Genomic DNA, 20,405 nt, shown 5'->3' on the forward strand with positions numbered 1-20,405 from the left:
AAACAAATTTACAAGAAAAAAATAACCCCATCAAAAAGTGGGCAAAGGATATGAACAGACACTTCTCAAAAGAAGACATTTATGCAGCCAACAGACACATGAAAAAATGCTCATCATCACTGACCATCAGAGAAATGCAAACCAAAACCACAATGAGATACCATCTCACACCAGTTAGAATGGCAATCATTAAAAAGTGAGTAAACAACAGGTGCTGGAGAGGATGTGGAGAAATAGAACACTTTTACACTGTTGGTGTGACTGTGAACTAGTTCAACTATTGTGGAAGACAGTGTGGCAATTCCTCAAGGATTTAGAACTAGAAATACCATTTGTCCCAGCCATCCCATTACTGGGTATATACCCAAAGGATTATAAATCATGCTGCTGTAAAGACACATGCACACGTATGTTTATTGAAGCACTATTCACAATAGCAAAGACATGGAACCAACCCAAATGTCCATCAATGACAGACTGGATTAAGAAAATGTGGCACATATACACCATGGAATACTATGCAGCCATAAAAAAGGATGAGCTCCTGTCCTTTGTAGGGACACAGATGCAGCTGGAAACCATCATTCTCAGCAAACTATCGCAAGAACAGAAATCCAAACACCGCATGTTCTCACTCATAGATGGGAATTGAACAATGAGAACATTTGGACACAGGAAGTGGAACATCACACACTAGGGCCTGTTGTGGGTGCAGGGAGGGGGAGGGATAGCATTAGGAGATATACCTAATGTAAATGATGAGTTAATGGGTGCAGCACACCAACATGGCACATGTATACCTATGTAACAAACCTGCACGTTGTGCACATGTACCCTAGAACATAACATAAAGTATAATAAATTTTCAAAAAAAAGAATATAGAAGCATGCCTCCTATTCCCAGGAGGTTTTAGGCAGTGGTTTTAGGTATCTGGATTATAATGTAGAGAAATAGAGAGGTCCTAGACTCATGTCAAAGACAGTAAGGAAATTGGAAATCAGCTATTCCATTCCACTCAATTTACGTGTGAGATTTGCCTCAGAGAATTTAATGACTTCCATCACGTGGCAGGGCCTGGGCTCTGCTATTCCACATGTGTACTGGGGAGGTAGTTTTTGTAGAGTGGGGCATATGATGGCAATCATCTTACGCCGACTGTACTACCCACACTTCCACAATGTCACGTTCATTATTTGTTTGGTCTCAAAAATCTGAATGTGTGTGTGTGGTGGGGGCATGTATTACATCTATTTTAGAGATAAGGAAACCAGAACTCAGAGATTAAATAGCTTGCTCAAGGTCACTTAGTCAAAAAGAGGACCATCCTAGTCCTTAAAAGAAAAATTTTAAATCTCAATAAACGACACTCATTCCTAGTTGAAAATGAACAATGTAGAGAAAGATAAGTCCTGTAGAACCCGCATGAACCAAGACCCCTCAAGTGATAAGTGAGAAATATTAGCCACTTTGCTCTTTACTATTCAAAACACTGATCCTTGCCGTTATAGACTGGAAGGTCTACCTTATTAATCATATGTATATTGTAGTGGCTTATATTGGTTTGTATTTTAGATGATAGACACAAAGGAAAGAAATCTGAGTAAAATATAGTAAAATTGGGTAGCAATTTTTCATTTAAAGGATCATCACCTAAGTGCTACCATTTGAAATCCCATGCAATTTTGTAATTCATGTGTCAGGACTGTGCCATTACTGTTACCTAGATTTCATTGGAATTGCTGGTTTCACAGATACTTTCTAAGTGTCTTTGATATCGTTTACTTCCTTCTTCTATCCCCATCAATGGAAGCTGAGAGACGTATATACGTATTTGCTTTCAAATTTCCTCAAATAAGTCTGACATGCACGCTCTGTTAAATGCTCCTTTTAAATGACAGTATTTGTTTGGTAAAATATTACTATAAAATAAAAACAATTGTTCCATGGTTAAATAAATTTGGACTGAATATAGCAGGGATGAAAAAACCACTTGGCTGATGCTGGGATAACTTGTCAGCCATAGGCAGAAGATTGAAACTGATCTCTTCCTTACACCATATACAAAAATTTACTCAAGACGAATTAAAGACTTAAATGTAAAATCCCAAACTATAACAACCCTGGAAGAACCAAGGCAATACCATTCTGGACATAGGAATGGGCAAAGATTTCATGATGAAGACACCAAAGCAACTGCAACAAAAGCAAAAATTGACAAACAGGATCTAATTAAACTAAAGAGCCTCTGCACAGCAAAAGAAACTATTAATAGAGTGAACAGACAACCTACAGAATGGGAGAAAATTTTTGCAAACTACGTATCTGACAAAGATCTAATGCCTAGCATCTACAAGGAACTTAAATTTATAAGCAAAAAGCAACCCCATTAAAAAGTGGGCAAAGGACATGAATAGACACTTTTCAAAATAAGACAAAACATGCAGCCAACAATCATATGAAAAAAAGCTCAACATCAATGATCATTAGAGTAATGCAAATCGAAACTACAATGAGATACCATCTCACACCAGTCAGAATGACTATTATTAAAATGTCAAAAAATAACAGATGGTGGCAAGGTTGTGGAGAAAAAAAGAAAGCTTATACACTGTTGGTGGGAGTGTAAATCAGTTCAACCACTGTGGAAGACAGTGCAGCAATTCCTCAAAGACCTAACAAAAGAAATACCATTTGACCCAGCAACCCCATTGCTGGGTATATACCCAAAGGAATATAAATCTTTCCATCACAAAGACACATGCATGCCTATGTTCACTGCAGCTCTATTCACAATAGCAAAGACATGGAATCATCCTAAATGCCTATCAATGGTAGACTGAATAAAGAAAATGTGGTACAGATACACCATGGACTACTATGCAGCCATAAAAAAGAACAAGATCATGTCCTTTGCAGGAACATGAATGGAGATGGAGGCCACAATCCTTAGCAAACTAATGCAGAAACAAAAGAAACAAATACTTAAAAGTGGGAGCTAAATGACAAGAACACAGGGACACACAGAGGGGAACAACAGACACTGGGGCCTACAGGAAGGCGGAGGGTGGGAGGAGGGAGAGGATCAGGAAAAATAACTAATGGGCGCTAGGCTTAATACCTGGGTGACAAAATCATCTGTACAACAAACCCCTGTGACAAAAGTTTACCTGTATAACAAACCTGCACATATACCCCTGAACTTAAAATGAAAGTTAAATTTCAAGAAAATTAGCACATTGCTTTTTCTTCAGGTGATGAGAGAATGGTGAGGTAAAAAGAGTATTAAATATGGCACAAGAGAAATGAGGAATGACAGATTAAAGCTTATATGTAAATATGTATTGTACATTCTCTAATGTGGCTATTTCATGGGGAGACGAGAGCCAAGGAGAGAAATAATGTTCTTTTGGGGCATGGGTTGCCTAAAAGAAAGAACCTAGAAAACTCGAGAAAGTGGCTGGGCGCAGTGGCACATGCCTGTAACTTCCAGCACTTGGGAGGCCAAGGCGGGTGGATCACGAGGTCAGGAGTTCCAGACCAGCCTGGCCAAGATGGTGAAACCCCATCTCTACTAAAAATATAAAAATTACAGGCGGATGCCTGTAATCCCAGCTACTCGGAAGGCTGAGGCAGAAGAATCGCTTGAACCCGGGTGGTGGAGGTTGCAGTGAACCAAGATCACGCCATGGCATCCTAGCCTGGGCAACAGAGCAAGACTCCACCTCAAAAACAAATAAAAATAATAAAATAAAATCTGGGGAAAGTTTGGTTCTTGAAGGACCCAAAGGGTGGGGTGGGATAGGTAGGGTGGTGTAGCCCCAGGTCCTCCAGGGCAAGACTCCCCTTTAAGGCAGGAGGTTCGTTTATTGATGGGTATCCCCAGGGCCTGGCCAGTGGGTGTTTGCATTTTTCCACAGAGGCAAAGGGTGGGACTCAAGGTGTTGCTCTGAAGGATGGAGAGGAGCTGAAGGATGACTTGAAACAATCCTGGCTGGCCCATGTGTGCAAGAGAGAGGAAAACGAACCTGGGAAGGGCCCAAGAAAGACTAGTTCTTCTGCATCAATAAAAATGCAGTGGGCAGGGACAAAAGGTAGCAACTAGATCCTAGGGAAGGGGCTGACCCAAAGGAACTGACCCAAGCGTCAGGGCATTGAGTTCAGGTTGAAGCCAAAGCATATACAGCTGGCCCTGCACTGCCGTGGGGGTGCAGCAGGCCTGGGCCCTTCGTGTGTGCTGGACAGTAGCAGGCAGGAGGCGAAGGGAGGGAAAGTCAAAGTGGGTCACTCTGGGCTTTGGAAGGGAAAATCTCCCTGTTTTGCATCCTTAGGTAAAAAGCAAACGTGAAGTGAGAACATGAGCCCCAGCAGGGACTGGCAGAACCTCTCATGGCTGTGGCTCCAGCCTTGTTGGGCCCAAGGATATGGCAGCTCAGGGGCATCTGTGACTGGGGTGGGGTGGGGGTAGGGGTTGATGGCCAGGGTCTCCAAGGAGGACAGTCCTCAGGTCTCTAGAACTGTCCTGAGTCTGGGGAGGTGGGAATGGGATGCAGATGCTTTCCTGGGTGGAGGGAGGGGGGTGTGATGAGAGGCTGGGGTCCTGTCCCCAGAAGGGCAGCACTGGGAAGGGTCCCTGGCAGAGTCTCCTAGGAGCTCCAGTCTCTGAGACAGATGTTACCTCAGTCCTGGGCCTGGCACAGCCCCACCTCCATGATCTCCTGATACCAGGTCTGCAGCTCAGGGTCCACCCTCACCATATCATCCCTTTGGTAGAAGAGGTGGATGATCTCCACACACCTGCCCAGGGGAGAAGGCGCCTGAGCCTCAGAGAGCAGGAGGCCTGGCTTCTGACCTGTCCTCCTCTTTCTGTGACATCTGCCCAATGCTTTCAGTGTATCTGGAGAGACCTCACAAGACGTGCCTTCAGGACATCCCCAACCCTCTAAACACATTAGTGTCTCACGGAAGGAGATGTAGGTCCTTAGTTCCAGGAATTCCCACAGTTGCTGCCATGCTTCCTCACAAAATCCTGTTTTGTCCCAGACCTCTGTCTCCCCCGACAGCTCCCCTCACCTCCTCTCTCTGCCCCATCCCAGTCTCCTCATTTTCAGAACCACCCACTGTGTCCTCACTCTTCCTCGTCTCTCCCCGTGATTGAGTTCTCTGCTCCTCCTGTCTGGACCTTCTCATTTTCACTTTGCTTTTTGCCCCATGCTGGCCTCAGGCCAGAGCTCCCCTCCTCCCCACCATGCCCCACTTCTCAGCTCCCCCTCACCCACCGGGCAATAATCTCCCATGGCCTAAAGCATCATGGTCATGGAGAGCACGTGGGAGTCCCAGCAGGCCATGGGCTGCCAGGTCATCAGGACGACAGAGGGAGCAGCAGGTCAGCTGAGCCACTGCCCGATGGAACAACTGCACGTGGCCCCCTCCACCTGTGCTCACTGCCTGGGACAAGAGAGATGACAGGTCTTGAGGGATGGAAGCACAGCTGGAGAATGAGGACATACTATAAAGGGGGTTCACAGATGGGGTTTTCATATTTAAAGTCGTGGCTATAAAAGGGATAGGGCTCAGGGGCTTAAGGTTCAGGACGTTCACACAGGTTGGTCTGGGAGATCTTGAAGCTGGCAGGACAGAGATTGTTGGATGATTAGGTGGCCTCGTGCCCCATTCCCTTCTTATCTTAGCAAATATTCCACCTTCTGAGATATGTTGGGGTCAGGTCCAGGTGTTGATTTCCATGATGTAGTAGATATGGGGGATCAGGAGCTGGCAAGGAGGAGATTGGAGGGGTGGTTGGTGGAGACCATGCTTGGCTCTTTCCTGGTAGGGCCTGCCACATAGCATGGAGTCTTCTCCTCTCGATGCTTTCCTCACTGCTGCTGCCTTGACAGGCTGGTCTCCAGATGCCCTGACACTCACGCTCCCGCTCGCTCGCGCTCTCCAACTTCCCTATGCGTTGTGCTCTGGAGTCAGACTGACCTGGATTTGAGTCCATGCTCACCTCTAGCTTTGATATTGGCAATGTAATAAAGTCTCTGAATGTTGATCTCCTTATCTGTCAGTGGGAGGTGATAACCAGGTCTCTTATTTCAGGCACTGTGGTGATGTTTATGTCCGTGATGTACAGAGAGCATTTTTAGCACAGTGCTTCAGGTACACAAGTCCTCAAATAGCAGCTGTCATCATTACCTCTATTATTTCCACCTTGAGTACAGGTGCCCTTTAAGAATCAGCCCCTTAACTTTTGATTTTTTTTTATACCTCCTCTGTCATTCACACCCTTATAGCTTAAACTAGCCTCTGCTTATTTTCAAAGCTGTTCCTCCAATCTCTGATCATCCCACTCTTATTGTTTATATTGAAGTGGTGTAGAGTATGGTGCCTTCAGTCAGAATTCGTGGAGCAAAGCCAAGCTATTCTCACCAAATCTTCCCTGGCCCCAGTTAGATACTATTAAGTTTCCTCTTTCCTGCTTTTCTTTGACCCTTAAAAAAAGGGGTCACTGATTCTCACATTCATTTCTTTTATTCCTAACCTATTTGGGGCCAAACATGGTGGCTCACACCTATAATCCCAGTACTTTGGGAGGCCGAGGCGGAGGATCACTTGAGGCCAGAAGTTCGAGACCAGCCTAGGCAACACAGCAAGCCTCTGTCCCTAATTAAAGTTAAAAATTAGCCAGGTACACAGGTGTAGTGGTGTATGCCTATAGACTAAGCTACTCAGGAGACTGAGGCAGGAGGATCCCTTGAGCCCAGGAAATTGAAGCTGCAGTGAGCTGTGATTGTGCCACTGCACTCCAGCCTAGGTGACAGAGCAATACCCTGTCTCTAAAAATACAAAAAAAAAGAACTATTTTATCTTCATTTTCAACTGGTTCATATGCAGGGTTTATGCTGTTGGCATCTATCTAAGGTCTTTAATGCCAGACACACAGGACTGGCCCAAAGAATACTCTTGAGGCAAAGATATCAAAGCAGCTCACATTGGCTTAAACCTGGAAAACTCCATGGAAAGATGGTGAATGTCACAGAAAACCCAAAGTCCAGATGAGGTGGGTAGATACCCAAGGATAAGCAACTAATAATAACAACATGGAGTGAGCTGGCTGAAGGTAAAAATAAATAAATAAATAAAAAATAATAACAACATACACAAGGATAAACAATAACAACAAATTGCTACTTAGTAATAGGAAGAATTCACACATCTCTCCAATTGATCCTGAGTCACGCTGTCTGTCCTGTCGTTTAATCCCTTAACAACCTCACAATGTAAATTCTGTTATCTCCATTCAGAGATGAGGACCCTGAAACACACACCTGTTAAGGACTGAGGACTGAGACTCCAACAGTCTGAGTCCACAGCCTGCACAGGTAACTTTTATATTTGCAGGCTTAGCCCTCCTCTGTGTCTTGACAACAACTCAGCTGTCTGCCATGGGAGGAAATTGTTATGTGAGGGAGATGGGTGTACAGGGGGCTGAACTAGTGAAGGGGGATTCTGAGGTGTGAGGTTGGCCTTAACCTATTCAACCCGGGCATCGGATGGTGAGGCAAAGACAGCATGAAGGCAATCAAATCTAAGATTCCATATTACTGCCTGTCTTATCTATGTTCTCTCAGACCCAGAGGGACCACAACTAGTAATAGCCAGATTTGGGGCTGGAGGTGGTGACCAGCAGCAGAAACACAATCCAGCTGTCCTGTCTGCCAGGTGCTCACTTGCATCTCTTGCCAACTCTTCGAACTCCATTCATCTAAAACAGAACACCTCATCTTTGTCTCCCAAACTGCCTCCCTCTCCTGACTTTACTGTTTCTGACAATTGCTCTGGTTCATAAGCTTATATCATTTTGCTCCCTTTTTCTATATATAAAATGTCATAAAGATTTTGAAAACATGTTTAAGCAAGCCCAAGTTTTATTATGCTGCTTTCTGCCTAGCAATAGATACTAGACTCACTGTTTTGTAAAATGTCAGTATTTCTAGGGAAGTACAACATGCCCCCTGTAGGCTCCTAGGTGATAAGGAGCTTACATCTCCAACAGAAGTTCTCCATTCCATTTGGACACAGGCATGCTGCAGCTACTCTTCCCCCATCACCACGTATTTGATTTTTCTCTTCCATCCACCTGTCACTGCCATGCTAATGTCTTTATCTACCTCTCTCCTTGGTCAGGTATGAGAAACCCGCTGGGCTGCTCGCCTTGCCCTTTAGTCTTCTACCTAAAGACTCCCCACTAGTGGTGGAACATTCTCCATAGATACTATAGTGATTACAGCTATTTCTCTTCATCTCAAACTGTTTCCAGATTGTGTTAGTCTGTTCTGCATCACTACGAGGGATTATCTGAGACTGGATAATTTACTAAGAAAAGAGGTTTAAGTGGCTCACGGTTCTGCAGGCTGTATAGGAAGCATGTTGGCATCTGCTTAGCTTCTAGTGAGGCTTCAGGAAACTTTCAATCATGGTGGAGGGTGAAGGGGGAGCAGAGCAGGCATGTCACATGGAGAGAGGGAGCAGGAGAGCAGGAGCAAGAGAGAGGGGGAGGCGCCATACTCTTTTAAAAAACAACCAGATCTTGTGTGAACTCAGAGTGAGAACTCACTCATTATTGGGAGGACAGCATGAAGCCATGATCCAAACACCTTCCACCAGGCCCCACATCCAACATTAGGGATTACACTTCAACAAGAGAATTGGAGGGACAAACATCCAAACCATATCACAGATATTGTTTTCTGTTTTTTTCTCATACGTATTGCCTGTCTTTCATGATAAATGATAAATCTCCCAGTGCAGATGCAACACTTTTGCTTATTATTTTTGTTTTCCTACTCTACTCGAGACCCATTGTTAGAGAATTTCAGAGAACCACCCTACAACATGTACTGGATAAATGCTAAGTGACTTGACTTAATGGGATACATGGGATCTCTTTAGTATTTCTAACAACTGCCTGTGAATCTATAATTAGTTTACATTAAATTAATTAAGACATTAAAAGTACAATCATAAGGCTGAAGGCCCTGGCTCAATTATCTGTCTCCTCCTCTTGCCTCCATTTACAAATTGCCCTGAAGATTCTTTGCTGCAATATCATATGGATGTTTGTGAAATTTCAAGCAGCTCTGTTTACATGCTGTCCCAGGTGCCTTAGATTTCTTAAAAACTAGGCAGCTGTTGGGTTGTTGCTTTGGGACATGGAGAGTGGTGGAGCTTGTACCTTGAAGACAGGGCGCAAACGTGGGAGGCACATTATGGTGACGACAGCAATGACTTCAGCTACTAGATGAGTGTTCAGCAAATAGTATGGGAGCTTGTGCAGTTGGAATCTGAGTTTCAGATCCAGGATTTGGCCAGGAGCCAGGCAAGCAGAGGATCTGAGGGCAGGAACAGTATTGGGGTGAGAGAGCTGAAGCTGGGAGGCTGCAGCCAGAAGGAGGAAGAATTAAGCATTTATTCACCTCTCCCCCATATGGATGACGCTATGCTGGTGTTCTGGGGGAAACATATGGCTAATGTAAGATTATTGCCTTCCAAGTAGTAGGAAGAATGAAGACCCCTCCAACCTGCCTCTCACTATCTGTGGTGCCCTGTGAATGCAATGATAGGTTAAGTGCAGGAGAGAATGGTAGAAGGAAGCCAAGTAAGGTTAACAGTGCTTTGGGAGAAATGTCATGAGGGTCTGAGTCAGGAGAGTAGAATAAGAAGGAGAAGCTGGATGTACGAGAACTGACAATTCCTGTCCACTCACTGTGTGAACAATAGGAGTGAAAAAAAATCATAAAAACCAAAAGGAGAAAACATGTTTAAGAGAGAATATTCAGTAGATTCAAAGGTCACAAAGAGGTTGAGTAGCCTCAGGATGAGAACCAAGAGATGCCGTTATTACTCTCAGAAGGTAGTTCCAGGTGAGGAAGGTCAGGAAAAGAGAGCAATCAATCACTGGGTGACTGAACACGAGGTAGACCCGAGTGGGGGTAGCTTTGGGAGCCAAAAGCCAGGAGGCTGGGTCTCTGGGAGCAGAGGTTAAAATGAACAGAGCAAAGAGTTGGCAGGGAGGTCCAGCCTCACCTGGATGACCATGGGTAGCAGCTTCCCAGAAGGCTCCATCTTCACCATGACGAGGGCTGCAGCCTGGTACTGCTTCCCTCTTTGGATCACATTGGCTGGAATTCCATCCAGCAGGATGAAGTCAGCCTGAAACTGGGACCTGTTCTGTGGAAAGGAAGAGTGCATGGATGGTTAGAGTTCAAAGACTACACCTGGAGGGACAGGGCAAAGGGCAAGACACTTACACTCAATCTAGCTTCTTGCCATCATCCTCCATCAGTACCAGTGTTCTAGTGGCAGAGCTGAAGGAAGCATCCAGAGCATCAGGTCCAAGTCCTCTCATTTCACGGTGAGGAAAGAGGCCCAATGAGGGGAATCTTCTCCAGGGGCATGCGGCTTTTTTGTGATGGAGTTTTAGGACCAGTCCTGTCCAATCCATGCATACTAAGCTCTCCTCTTGCCAAAGTGTCCAAGCTTCTTTCTCCTTTACATCCCATTGTCTGCTACCCAGTATGACTGTAACCAGCCTTGTGGTTTTTTTCCTTACATACTTAATCATCTCCAGCACAGGACCCTGTACCAAGGTGCAGTGGGTTACTGCAGCCTCCCTTCCTCTGACTCCTATTTGGTCTCTTCCCTTCACCACCTCTCCTTGCCACAGTCAAGGAGAGAACCATGGAGGGTAGGAGGTGACATCTGGAGTTCTTTCTCCAAGTGTACCCAAAGCTCGTCCATCCCAGAGGCCAGCAGCAGCCTGGAGGGCAGACAGGTGGAGCAGTACTGAAATATTAACAGGACTTAAATAAGTGGAGGGAAATATCATGACATGAACCGAAAGAGTCAATATTGTAATGATGTTCATTCTCCTCCAATTGATCTACATATTTAGTATAATACCAATCAAAATCTGGCAAGTTTTTCTTGGAAGCTGACAAAGTGATTCTGTAATTTATATAAAAATGCAAAAGACCAAGAATAGCCAAGACAACCTTGAGGAAACAGAACAAACCCGCAGGACCTGTACTACCTGGTATCAGGACTTATTGTAAAATAACAGTAATTAAGATAGAGTGGTATTTTCTCAAGGGTAGAGAAACAGACCAATGGAAAAGAATGAAACATCCAGAAAAAGACTCCCACCTAGACAATTGCTTCACTCATGACAAAGCTGGTGCTCCAGTGCAGTGAAGCAAGGATGACCTTGTCAAATGGTGCTGGATCAACTCCATATCCATATAGAAAAATGAATCTTGACCCCTGCCTCAAATCATACATAGTAATCAGTTGCAGAATATTTATAGTTCTAAATTGAAAAGCAAAATAATACAGCTTCTAGAAAAAAAAAAACAACTTGGGAGAATATCTTCATGGCATTGGAGGCAGGCAGATTCCTTAACAAGATATAAAAACACTAGCCACGAAGGAAAAAAATGGATAAATTGAGTTATATTAAAACTAAGAACTTCATCAAAACCACCATTAAGAAAGTAGAACAAGGCCGGGCATGGTGGCTCATGCCTGTAATCCCAGCACTTTGGAAAGCCGAGGTGGGCGGGACCAGCCTGACCAACATGGTGAAATCCCATCTCTACCAAAAATACAAAAATCAGCCGGGTGTGGTGGCCCGCACCTGTAATTCCAGCTACTTGGGAGGCTGAGGCATCAGAATCGCTTGAACCCAGGAGATGGAGGTTGCAGTGAGCTGAGATCATGCCACTGCACTCCAGCCTGGGTGACAGAGCAAGACTCCATCTCAAAAAGAAAAAAGAAAAAAGAAAGTATGGCTGGGTGCAGTGGCTCACGCTTGTAATCCCAACACTTTGGGAAGCTGAGGCAGGAGGATCATTTGAGGTCAGGAGTTCAAGACCAGCCTGGCCAACGTGGTGAAAACCAATCTCTGCTGAAAATACAAAAAAAAATTAGCTGGGCGAGGTGGCACATGCCTGTAATCCCAGCTACCGGGGAGGCTGAAGCAGGAAAAATTGCTTGAATTCGGGAGGCGGAGGTTGCAGTGAGCCGAGATCACACCACTGTACTCCAGCCTGGGCGACAGAGTGAGACTCTGTCTCAAAAAAAAAAAAAAAGAGGAAAGAAAGTAAATGACAAGTCACAGAATGGGATGGTATATTTGCAACATATTTATCCAACAAAGGAAAAATTAACTGGAAAAAGACAGTCCAATTAATCAATATGCAAACATCTGAAGGGATATTACATAAAGAAAGATGTCCTAATAGCTAGTGAGTATGTAAAAATGCCCAACCTCATTAGCCATCAGCGAAATGCAAATTTCGACTGGCATCATTAAGTGTTGCTGAGGATGTGAAGGAAATGGAATATTCACACATCACTGGTAGGCATAGGCATTGGCACAATTGCTTTGGAAAACTGTCTTGACAACGTATCTTAAAACTGAGTATGTGCATCACCTACAATCCAATAATCTTATTCCTAGGTATAATCAACAGAAAAGTGTACATGTGTGTCCCAAACCCATGTTTGAGAATGTCCAGAGCAGCACAATTTGTAACAGTTCCCAACTAAAAATAAAAGCAATCAGTCTAGAATGGAATGACTAAATAGAATGTGTGTACCTGTAGAGCATGACACTCAAGAGTAGTGGTTCTCCACCTTTGCTGTGCATCAGAGCCGCTTGGAGGCTGGTTAAACTGATTGCTGGGTTCCACCTGTCTATCTACAGAGAACCTAACTTACATTTCCCCTCTTAGTTGCCTTTATCAAAGTTAAGGATGTCTGCTGTTCACCTCTTGAATGTTCTCTCCTCTCCCACATCAGCAACAGGGAACGAAAGAGGCTAAAGAGGCCCGGTTTCTCACTATTAGGACAAACCCAAGGATATCTCTTATGTCAGGTCAGTCCTGCACCCCTGGCCTTGCTGAGATGATTATGAGCATTTCCTCACATAACCCTGACAATATAATCAGGGTACAATTATGGTAGCCATCCTTATCACCATTTTATAGAGGAGGAATTGACACACTGGCTGGATTAATTGCAAAGTTCTAAAATTAGACAGTGGTGCTGGTTGCACAACTAATGTACTAAAGCCCAGCAGTATACTATTTCTAAAAAATTAATTTATTTTTGAGACAGGGTCTCTGTCACCCAGGCTGGAGTACAGTGGCACAATCATTGCTTACTGCAGCCTTCACTTCCTGGGCTCATGATCCTCCCACCTCAGCCTCCCGAGTAGCTGGGACTATAGGTGCACACCATCATGAATGGCTAATTTTAGTTTTTGTAGAGACAAGGTCTTTGCTATGTTGCCCAGGCTGGTCTTGAACTCCTGGTCTCAAGCAATCCTCCTGCCTCAGCCTCTCAAACTGCTGGGATTACAGGTGTGAGCCACTGCACCCAGCCAATTCTACAATTTTAGATTCCCGTCATGCCTCCTGAAGTTTCATGTTGCTAAGAGATTCCCCTTCACTTCTAGGGCTAAAACACTAGTGGACTGTTCATATGATGGTTTCTGAATGACACGTGACAGCTTTTCAGCACCTGTATTATTTCATCCTGGGTTTCAGGACATCATGAGAAACACTTACCAACACCAAAGATACCATAATCTCTATCCCCAAACTACCTTGATGGTTACTATTTCAATATAAACAACCACAAACGCAATCATTTAGATTTCTAATTTATTATTAAATTACATACCAAAGCTTCTTCTATACAGTCAGAAAATGCACATTTAGATGAGAACAAAAATTAAGTACAAATACAATAAAATTGGTTCCAAGAAGCTATTTTAAAAGCAAAAACTTACAAAGTGCATTTGGAAAATAATAGGTTTTAAAAATCTGTATTGGCATTTTTTCAAGAGGAAACATCTTCCATCACAGGAAAGTCTGGTTGGAATTGATTTTCCTCCTCCTTAAGAGCTAACAGGGTGGGAATGGATGCAAACACTTTGATATTAAAGTGAGCTCTCAGGTACACAGAAAATGAGAAAGATCCCTCAAGACCATGCATGGTTCAGCTTTGGGCTTCTTATCCACTAAACTCCTCAAAATATACTTGCTCCTCCCTCAGTTTCTTTTTGCCTACAAAACTTAAGAGTATGCAGGTTTATAAAGGAAGAAACAAGATTAGTTTATTAAGACTGTGATGAAAAGTTCTGCATCTTTTTGGAGACCAGGGTAAACAACCCTTAACCTAACAGGAGAGTGGAACACAGTGATTCTAACTTTCTGAGCAGAATCCATTTGTTCTTTAGTTACATTTGCCATAAAATTCACTGTAACACTAGACATGGCCAGTTATCCCCAAGAACTTTAATCTTCCAAGTTAGAAAACTCAATCCATTTCCAAAAATCGTACCTGACAAAAGATCAAATGAGGTATCAGAAACCAAAAGGCTAGTCCAGTTCTTTAAAGTCATTTTCATCAGGTTGAGATCACTAACACTGAAACAGAAAATTAATAGTGGGAATGCAAACCCAAGGTGCCTGAATTCCATAGAGGCCAAGAGCCACTGCATCAAAAGGCTCAGTATCTTTTACTATTCAGATGTATTCACACTCAGTATGAAAGAGCTGAAGTATTATTTGGTTCCGGGTATAAGGATTTTGCCCTCATGGTATCTCCTCTCATCACCTGTCTCCATTTTCTTTCATGCCTGATCTGAGTACCAGGCAGTACAGAAAAAGACAGGAGAATCATAGAGAAGGAAAGCCCCTTTCTAAAATGAGAGAAAGAAAAGGTGAGCAATGCAGATTACAGGGAGTCCTCCAGCATCATTAATAAGAATTGACAAGAATGTATAGATTGCCAGGATAGATGAGCTAAAGCACTTGGATCTGAGTTTGAACTTGAGTGGTGAATTCATTAAACATTTTTACTAGAGTCACCAGTACACATTAAAACAAAATGTCAGAAATATGTCTTTTGGAATTTCCTGCCTTTTCGTTGCCATGTCTTTTTTCTTTTCTTTTTTTTTTTTTTTGAAACAGGGTCTCACTCTGTCATCCAGGCTGGAGTGAAGTGGTGCAATCATGGCTCACTGAAGGCTTGAACTCCTGGGCTCAAGTGATCCTCTGGCCTCAGCCTCAGAAGATGTGAGCTAGGACACAGGCACTCCCCATCATGCCAGGCTAATCTTTTAATTTTTTTTGTAGAGACAGAGTCTTGCTGCGTTGACCAGGCTGGTCTTAAACTCCTGGCCTCAAACGATCCGCCTGTCTTGGCCTCCCAAAGTGCTAAGATTACATGCGTGAGTCACTGCACCCAGCCCTATTGTCATGGTTTTTCATATTTTTTCAGTGAAATGAAGTTTTGAGTGGTTACTTAAAAGGATCAAAAAGGAAAGATTCATTATAATAAGACAATAGTTGAGGGGGCATAACTTCCCCTAAGAGGCAACATTTGGATCCAGAAGTAAAAAATTCCTTCTGACCTCCTGGCTGAGACTAGCATTAACAAGTAACTAACTGTTAGCCTCTGAATCTGGCAACTGGTCGATCAGGACAGCAAAAAAGGAGAGAAAGCCAAGGTGGTTAAACAAAAAAGTTAAATGACATGGAGCTAAAAGAGCTCAAATCCCTTCATGGGATCCACACAGAGCCCCTTCCTGTGGACACACACCTCTCTTGCCTTGCTGGAGGTTTCTTTCTGCAAAGAAACCCTAAGAGGAAAAAGCACTGGCCTAGCTGTCTACATGTGGCCCTTGGTCATCTCACTATGGGCTGCTGCATGGGGAGGTTAGTCAGACCTATCTGACACCAACATCTACACCAAGCCTTTAACTTCCTTGGAAGAACCGGTTTATTTTTAAAAAGAAAACAACCAACTTAATTCCATTACTTCACATAAGCAAAACCCTAATGGAAAGGCCCATCAGCCATCAACCTGGTTTGTTTGCTTGGCTGCAGTGAGTTAGACTAGCTTGTGTCCCAGTTCACTCTCACACAATCAGCTTTAATGAATGCAACAAAGAATCAGACCAGTAAAAAAGACTGGTAGTATAATTAAATAAATAACTTTATTTATGATACTTCAGCTTTTATAAATGCCAACTACATAGCAAAGTCCCATAAATTCTAACCGAGACACAACCACCAATCAAGGCCCTTTGAAAAAATCAAAGATAATAAAGTGTCAGGGGAGAAAAGTTTTGTTCTCCCAACAGAGAATTTAATCAATGAACTTACTTCCCTGATCCTTTAAGGTTCACAATGGGAAAACTTTTCTTTTAAGGGTACCCTGAATCGATGAACAATCAACCCATATTTAGAAAAATAAACCCCATAGTTAAGAAAAATATATCAAATGCCCTTCACACCCATAATGTAACAAAACTTTGACACCAGAATGAAAAACTTCTCAGTCTCTGTACCAAACCAGGTGTTAGTCCACCCATGAGCAAGTTCACCTGAATAACAGCATCTATATACCATGATGTAGCTGAGAGCTACATGCTGATATCCTTTTATTCCCTGTGGCTCGGACTGAAGCCAATACTATAAATACCACAGTGAATTCCAATGGTGAAGAGCAGTGAAGAGCCGATCTAGTGTGAATTTGCTGGGAATCAGTAAGACAAGTCATGAATTTACAGAAACTAAGAAATGGTCAACTCAAAAATAATTCTGGTGGCTGGTTTAAAATCTGTCGCTGTCCAGGGATGATAACAGAAGACAGGTGCAGAGACAGACAGATTCTGCCACATGCACCCTCAACAGTGAAACCATTCTCTAGATGTTTGGAAATGCTTACCAGATTTGGAATGAACAGATTTTCACAGAACACGGGACTCCTGGTACATCAGGCAGTAGTCCTTAAACTTTTGCCCATACATTGTGGAGCATTTACAAATGGAATTCTCTGGACAGTGAGCCCTCAATGCCTTTTTATATGTGGGTTTTTGAATAGATCACATTAGAAACTGAGCAGCCCCCTTCCTCAGTTACCAGTGTCAATGCTGGTATGATGAGGAGCAGTGGGGGCACTGACAGACACTGGTGATTCGTTTCTTTTATCCTAGTGGAACTGAGATTTCACTTCTTTTCAGCAGAAAATATTAATCCAAGGGAAGAATTTTTTTAAAATGGAAACAATGACTGGTGCCTTAAATACGAGACTGTCATTCTTGATGTTTTTCCAGCAATACAATTAACCCCAGTGTACTTGTAATTTAAAAGAAAAAAAAAAGACAGTTTTACAGTGATCTCCATTTCAGACAACCTCAAACGTGCTGAAGTTGGTCCAACAGCATCTCAAAGAATCTATGAAAAACAGAATTTTCCTTAAATATCAACAGAGTTGAGGAGACAGAGTAGAAATCTATAGCACAGATTATCAAGAAAGAACTTGCGATTTCTCATTATGAGTGTAAAATAACAGGACAAGAATTACTTTTATTCACAATCCAATCTGGTGGCTAAAAGAAAAGCAGTCTTTGGATGTAGAAACCTGGTTTTCTAAAGAGCCCAGCTTAAGACCTGGCTTGTCATCAGGCTTCAACACTATCACGGAAACACAGAAAACTCTGTTTTTGATTGGTTTACTTGCCTTCTAGGAGACAAAAGCAACTGAAAACCTTTTTGGTGTTTTTTAATTAAAACAGAAAATGTGTTAGAAAAGACAGCACAGAAAAACTGTGGCTTCAGCTCAACCTGACCATGTCACAGAGTCCATCACTGTCAGCCTTGCATTCATCCTGCTGGTCAGGCTAATTATCAAGACAGTCAATTTCTCCCTCAGACGTTTCCTTATTCCAGACCAGGGCGTGAAAGTGGCGGTTGTCAAGAGTCCCTGCAGATGTCCCATCAATGGAACGCATAGAGCAGCAACAGGATGGTACAGATCCCAATAACACCCCCTAGGATGAGCGAGTCCCGCCGCTTCCTCAGGTTGATCCTCTGGATCAGGCTGTTTACAGCAGGAAAACGATCTTTGGGAAATCTTTATTAAGGTCATATTTTGAAGAAGCCTCTCCGGCGAAAAGTCGCAGGAATCACAAAAATAGAGATCAGCGGTGTCTAGAAACAGTGATGAAAGGCATAGGGGAAGAAACTCATACCAAGGGAATCTTTAGCAGATGCACTTGCCCAAACTGGGAATGTGCTGCGGCTCAAGGCCCCTAATCAATACATATCTCCCAGTCTTGTGTGTAACATAAATAAGAATAATAATAGGGACGGAGAAGAAAAGGATGATAACAGTTCCCAAGCACTGAGGGCTTACTGCCAGGCTGCAGGACAGGGTGGAAAGCCAGCGTGGCCAGGAATGGAGGAACTCTGGCAGGGAGGCACAGGCAGAGCCAGCTCCCATTGCCACCACCGTCCATTTCCCTCCCTTTCCTCATTTTCATTCTCTATCTCTTTTTTCTTCTTCTCTTAGGAGACTGGGGAGTTAGTTCTGCCTGAGAGTTTGAAGATACCTGATCCTTTCCCGCCTTGGATTCAGGGAATTCGTGGGAACTAACCCTAGGGTCTATATAATCAGACACTGGTGAATTATTAACATTTTCAAAGTTACTTCGCAGCAGAAGGCAGATACAGGAGGAAAGTGAACTAAACTTTAGCCCTGACTAACCCACACCCATTTTGTTTGATTTTTTTTTTTGAACACACATTATTTTGGAATAACTGTGAAATTCCTGTGTGACTAATTTGTATGAGGTGCTATGCTAGGTTCCGGTATACTACTTTGTCTTAAGAGAACTTAGTGTTGGGCCGGGCAAGGTGGCTCACACCTATAATCCCAGCACTTTCAGAGGCCGAGGCTGAACGATTGCTTGAGCCTAGGAGTTTGAGACTCGCCTGGGCAACATGGTGAAACCCCGTCTCTACAAAATATACAAAAATTAGCCAGGCGTGGTGGCACACGTCTGTAGTCCCAGCTACTCGGAAGGCTGAGGCAGGAGGACTGCATGAACCTGGGAGGTTGGAGGTCGCAGTGAGCTGAGATCGTGCCACTGTACTCAGCCTGGATGGGTAACAGGGTGAGACTCCGTCTCAAAAAAAAAAAAAAAAAAGAGAGAGAGAGAGAGAAAGAACTTATGGGAGAGATGAGTACAGAGTAGCAGAGGTCACAAAGAAGAGTGGTGGTAAATTCTAATGAACAATTTAGAAAGGCTTTAGTGTTTTAAATCACCAGCTATCTGACTCACACTTCTATTCCAAAGTTTCAAAAGTTTCACTAAATACAAACTCTTATATTCACTAATTAGCTTTTGCTCTGGCTGGCAATCGAGTTCATAGTTTAGTAGAATGAGATAATGTCTATAACAGCACTCTGTAAATTTTATAGCCCTATCTAAAATGTGATTTGGGGCATGTGGTTTTATACTTAGGGTGACAAAGGAAGAACAAAATTCACAGCAGACTGGAGAATAATGGCACACATCAGGATAGTCTTTTCCTTAGGCAAAGGCATATCAAACCAAAAGTGACCTTAAATTATCTAGGACTACAAGATACTCAGCTTTTGAAAATTCTAGGTACCTTCCCCTCTGGCAGTTGGGAAGGAAAGGTTTTTTGCCTAGAAGGCTTGTCTTTTCAGAGGTTCGCTGACTCAAATGACTCAGAGTGCCAGGCTTTTCTGGTTCCCTAGTGGGTTTCTGGGAAGTAGTAATAATCCTAATTTAAAATGGAAAACTGAAACATTTTAAAGTAGAAGTTACAACAAACAAGTGGAGAATGGATCCCAGAACTTAGCCTGTACAAACTCTATCAATAGCTACAGCTCCCTCTGCAAGGGTGGCTGTCTCCTTCCTTTCCCGTTCCAAGCATCTGCCACTGACTTATCTCTAAATGGGAAAAATAACAAAGAAAAGGCATATAATTTATCATATTTAGGTAAGAATAATGTATAGTGTGGAGTTCTAACATGAATTTAAAAGATTTCTAAAATGTGAAAGAATTCGGTGAATAATTTTTAAATTCACATTTATTTTTTTCTTCTACATCTAGTAGTAAGAAACTTCTGAGGTGCAGTCTTTTAGGAACAGTACTAAAGAGCATAAACTTTCACAAAGTAGGAATGCACAGTATATTCATATCATGCCATTACTGATGGGCTCTACTGCTACTGAGTGATGGCGACCTGCCCCCATAAAAAGCACACACAGACACTTGTCCCCTCTACCCTCAAAACAGAAACTGCGAACATTCAAAAAGGATACTGGCCAAAGTGTTCATTTTGCTGTGAATTGACTTCAACATTCCTCTCTGTGAAGTCATATTTTCTTTTGTTGCCATAGCAATGCTGCAAGGGGAAAAAGAGATGACAAATGACCATTTAAGATTATCCTGCCTGGAACCATCATGCCCTTAAAAGTGAAAGAAAACTACAGTGAACAACATCATCTTAGAAA

General features: G+C 43.0%; 1 protein-coding gene and 1 pseudogene across 6 annotated transcripts in view; both read right to left on the minus strand.

The window, feature by feature from the left end:
- The window catches only part of LOC108517265 (arachidonate 12-lipoxygenase, 12S-type-like), a 20,716-nt pseudogene extending 7,069 nt beyond the window's left edge, over nt 1-13,647 (minus strand).
- Nucleotides 13,648-13,708: 61 nt separating this feature from the next.
- The window catches only part of GOSR1 (golgi SNAP receptor complex member 1), a 52,381-nt gene continuing 45,684 nt past the window's right edge, over nt 13,709-20,405 (minus strand). For 4 of the 6 annotated variants that reach the window (XM_017855137.1, XM_017855138.1, XM_017855140.1 and 1 more), the window contains 2 exons: nt 20,214-20,296; nt 13,709-17,978 (listed from right to left, as the gene is read on the minus strand). In XM_017855137.1, coding sequence (XP_017710626.1) covers nt 17,854-17,978; nt 20,214-20,296 — 208 coding nt within the window. In that variant the 3' untranslated portion in view covers nt 13,709-17,853. Of the gene's footprint in view, nt 17,990-20,213; nt 20,297-20,405 lie in introns of all 6 variants that reach the window. The other 2 variants (XM_017855136.1, XM_017855139.1) reach the window with 2 other exon arrangements.

This window comes from Rhinopithecus bieti, unplaced genomic scaffold, assembly GCF_001698545.2.
Source record: "Rhinopithecus bieti isolate Rb0 unplaced genomic scaffold, ASM169854v2 scaffold_38691, whole genome shotgun sequence".
Taxonomy (NCBI): Eukaryota; Metazoa; Chordata; class Mammalia; order Primates; family Cercopithecidae; genus Rhinopithecus; species Rhinopithecus bieti.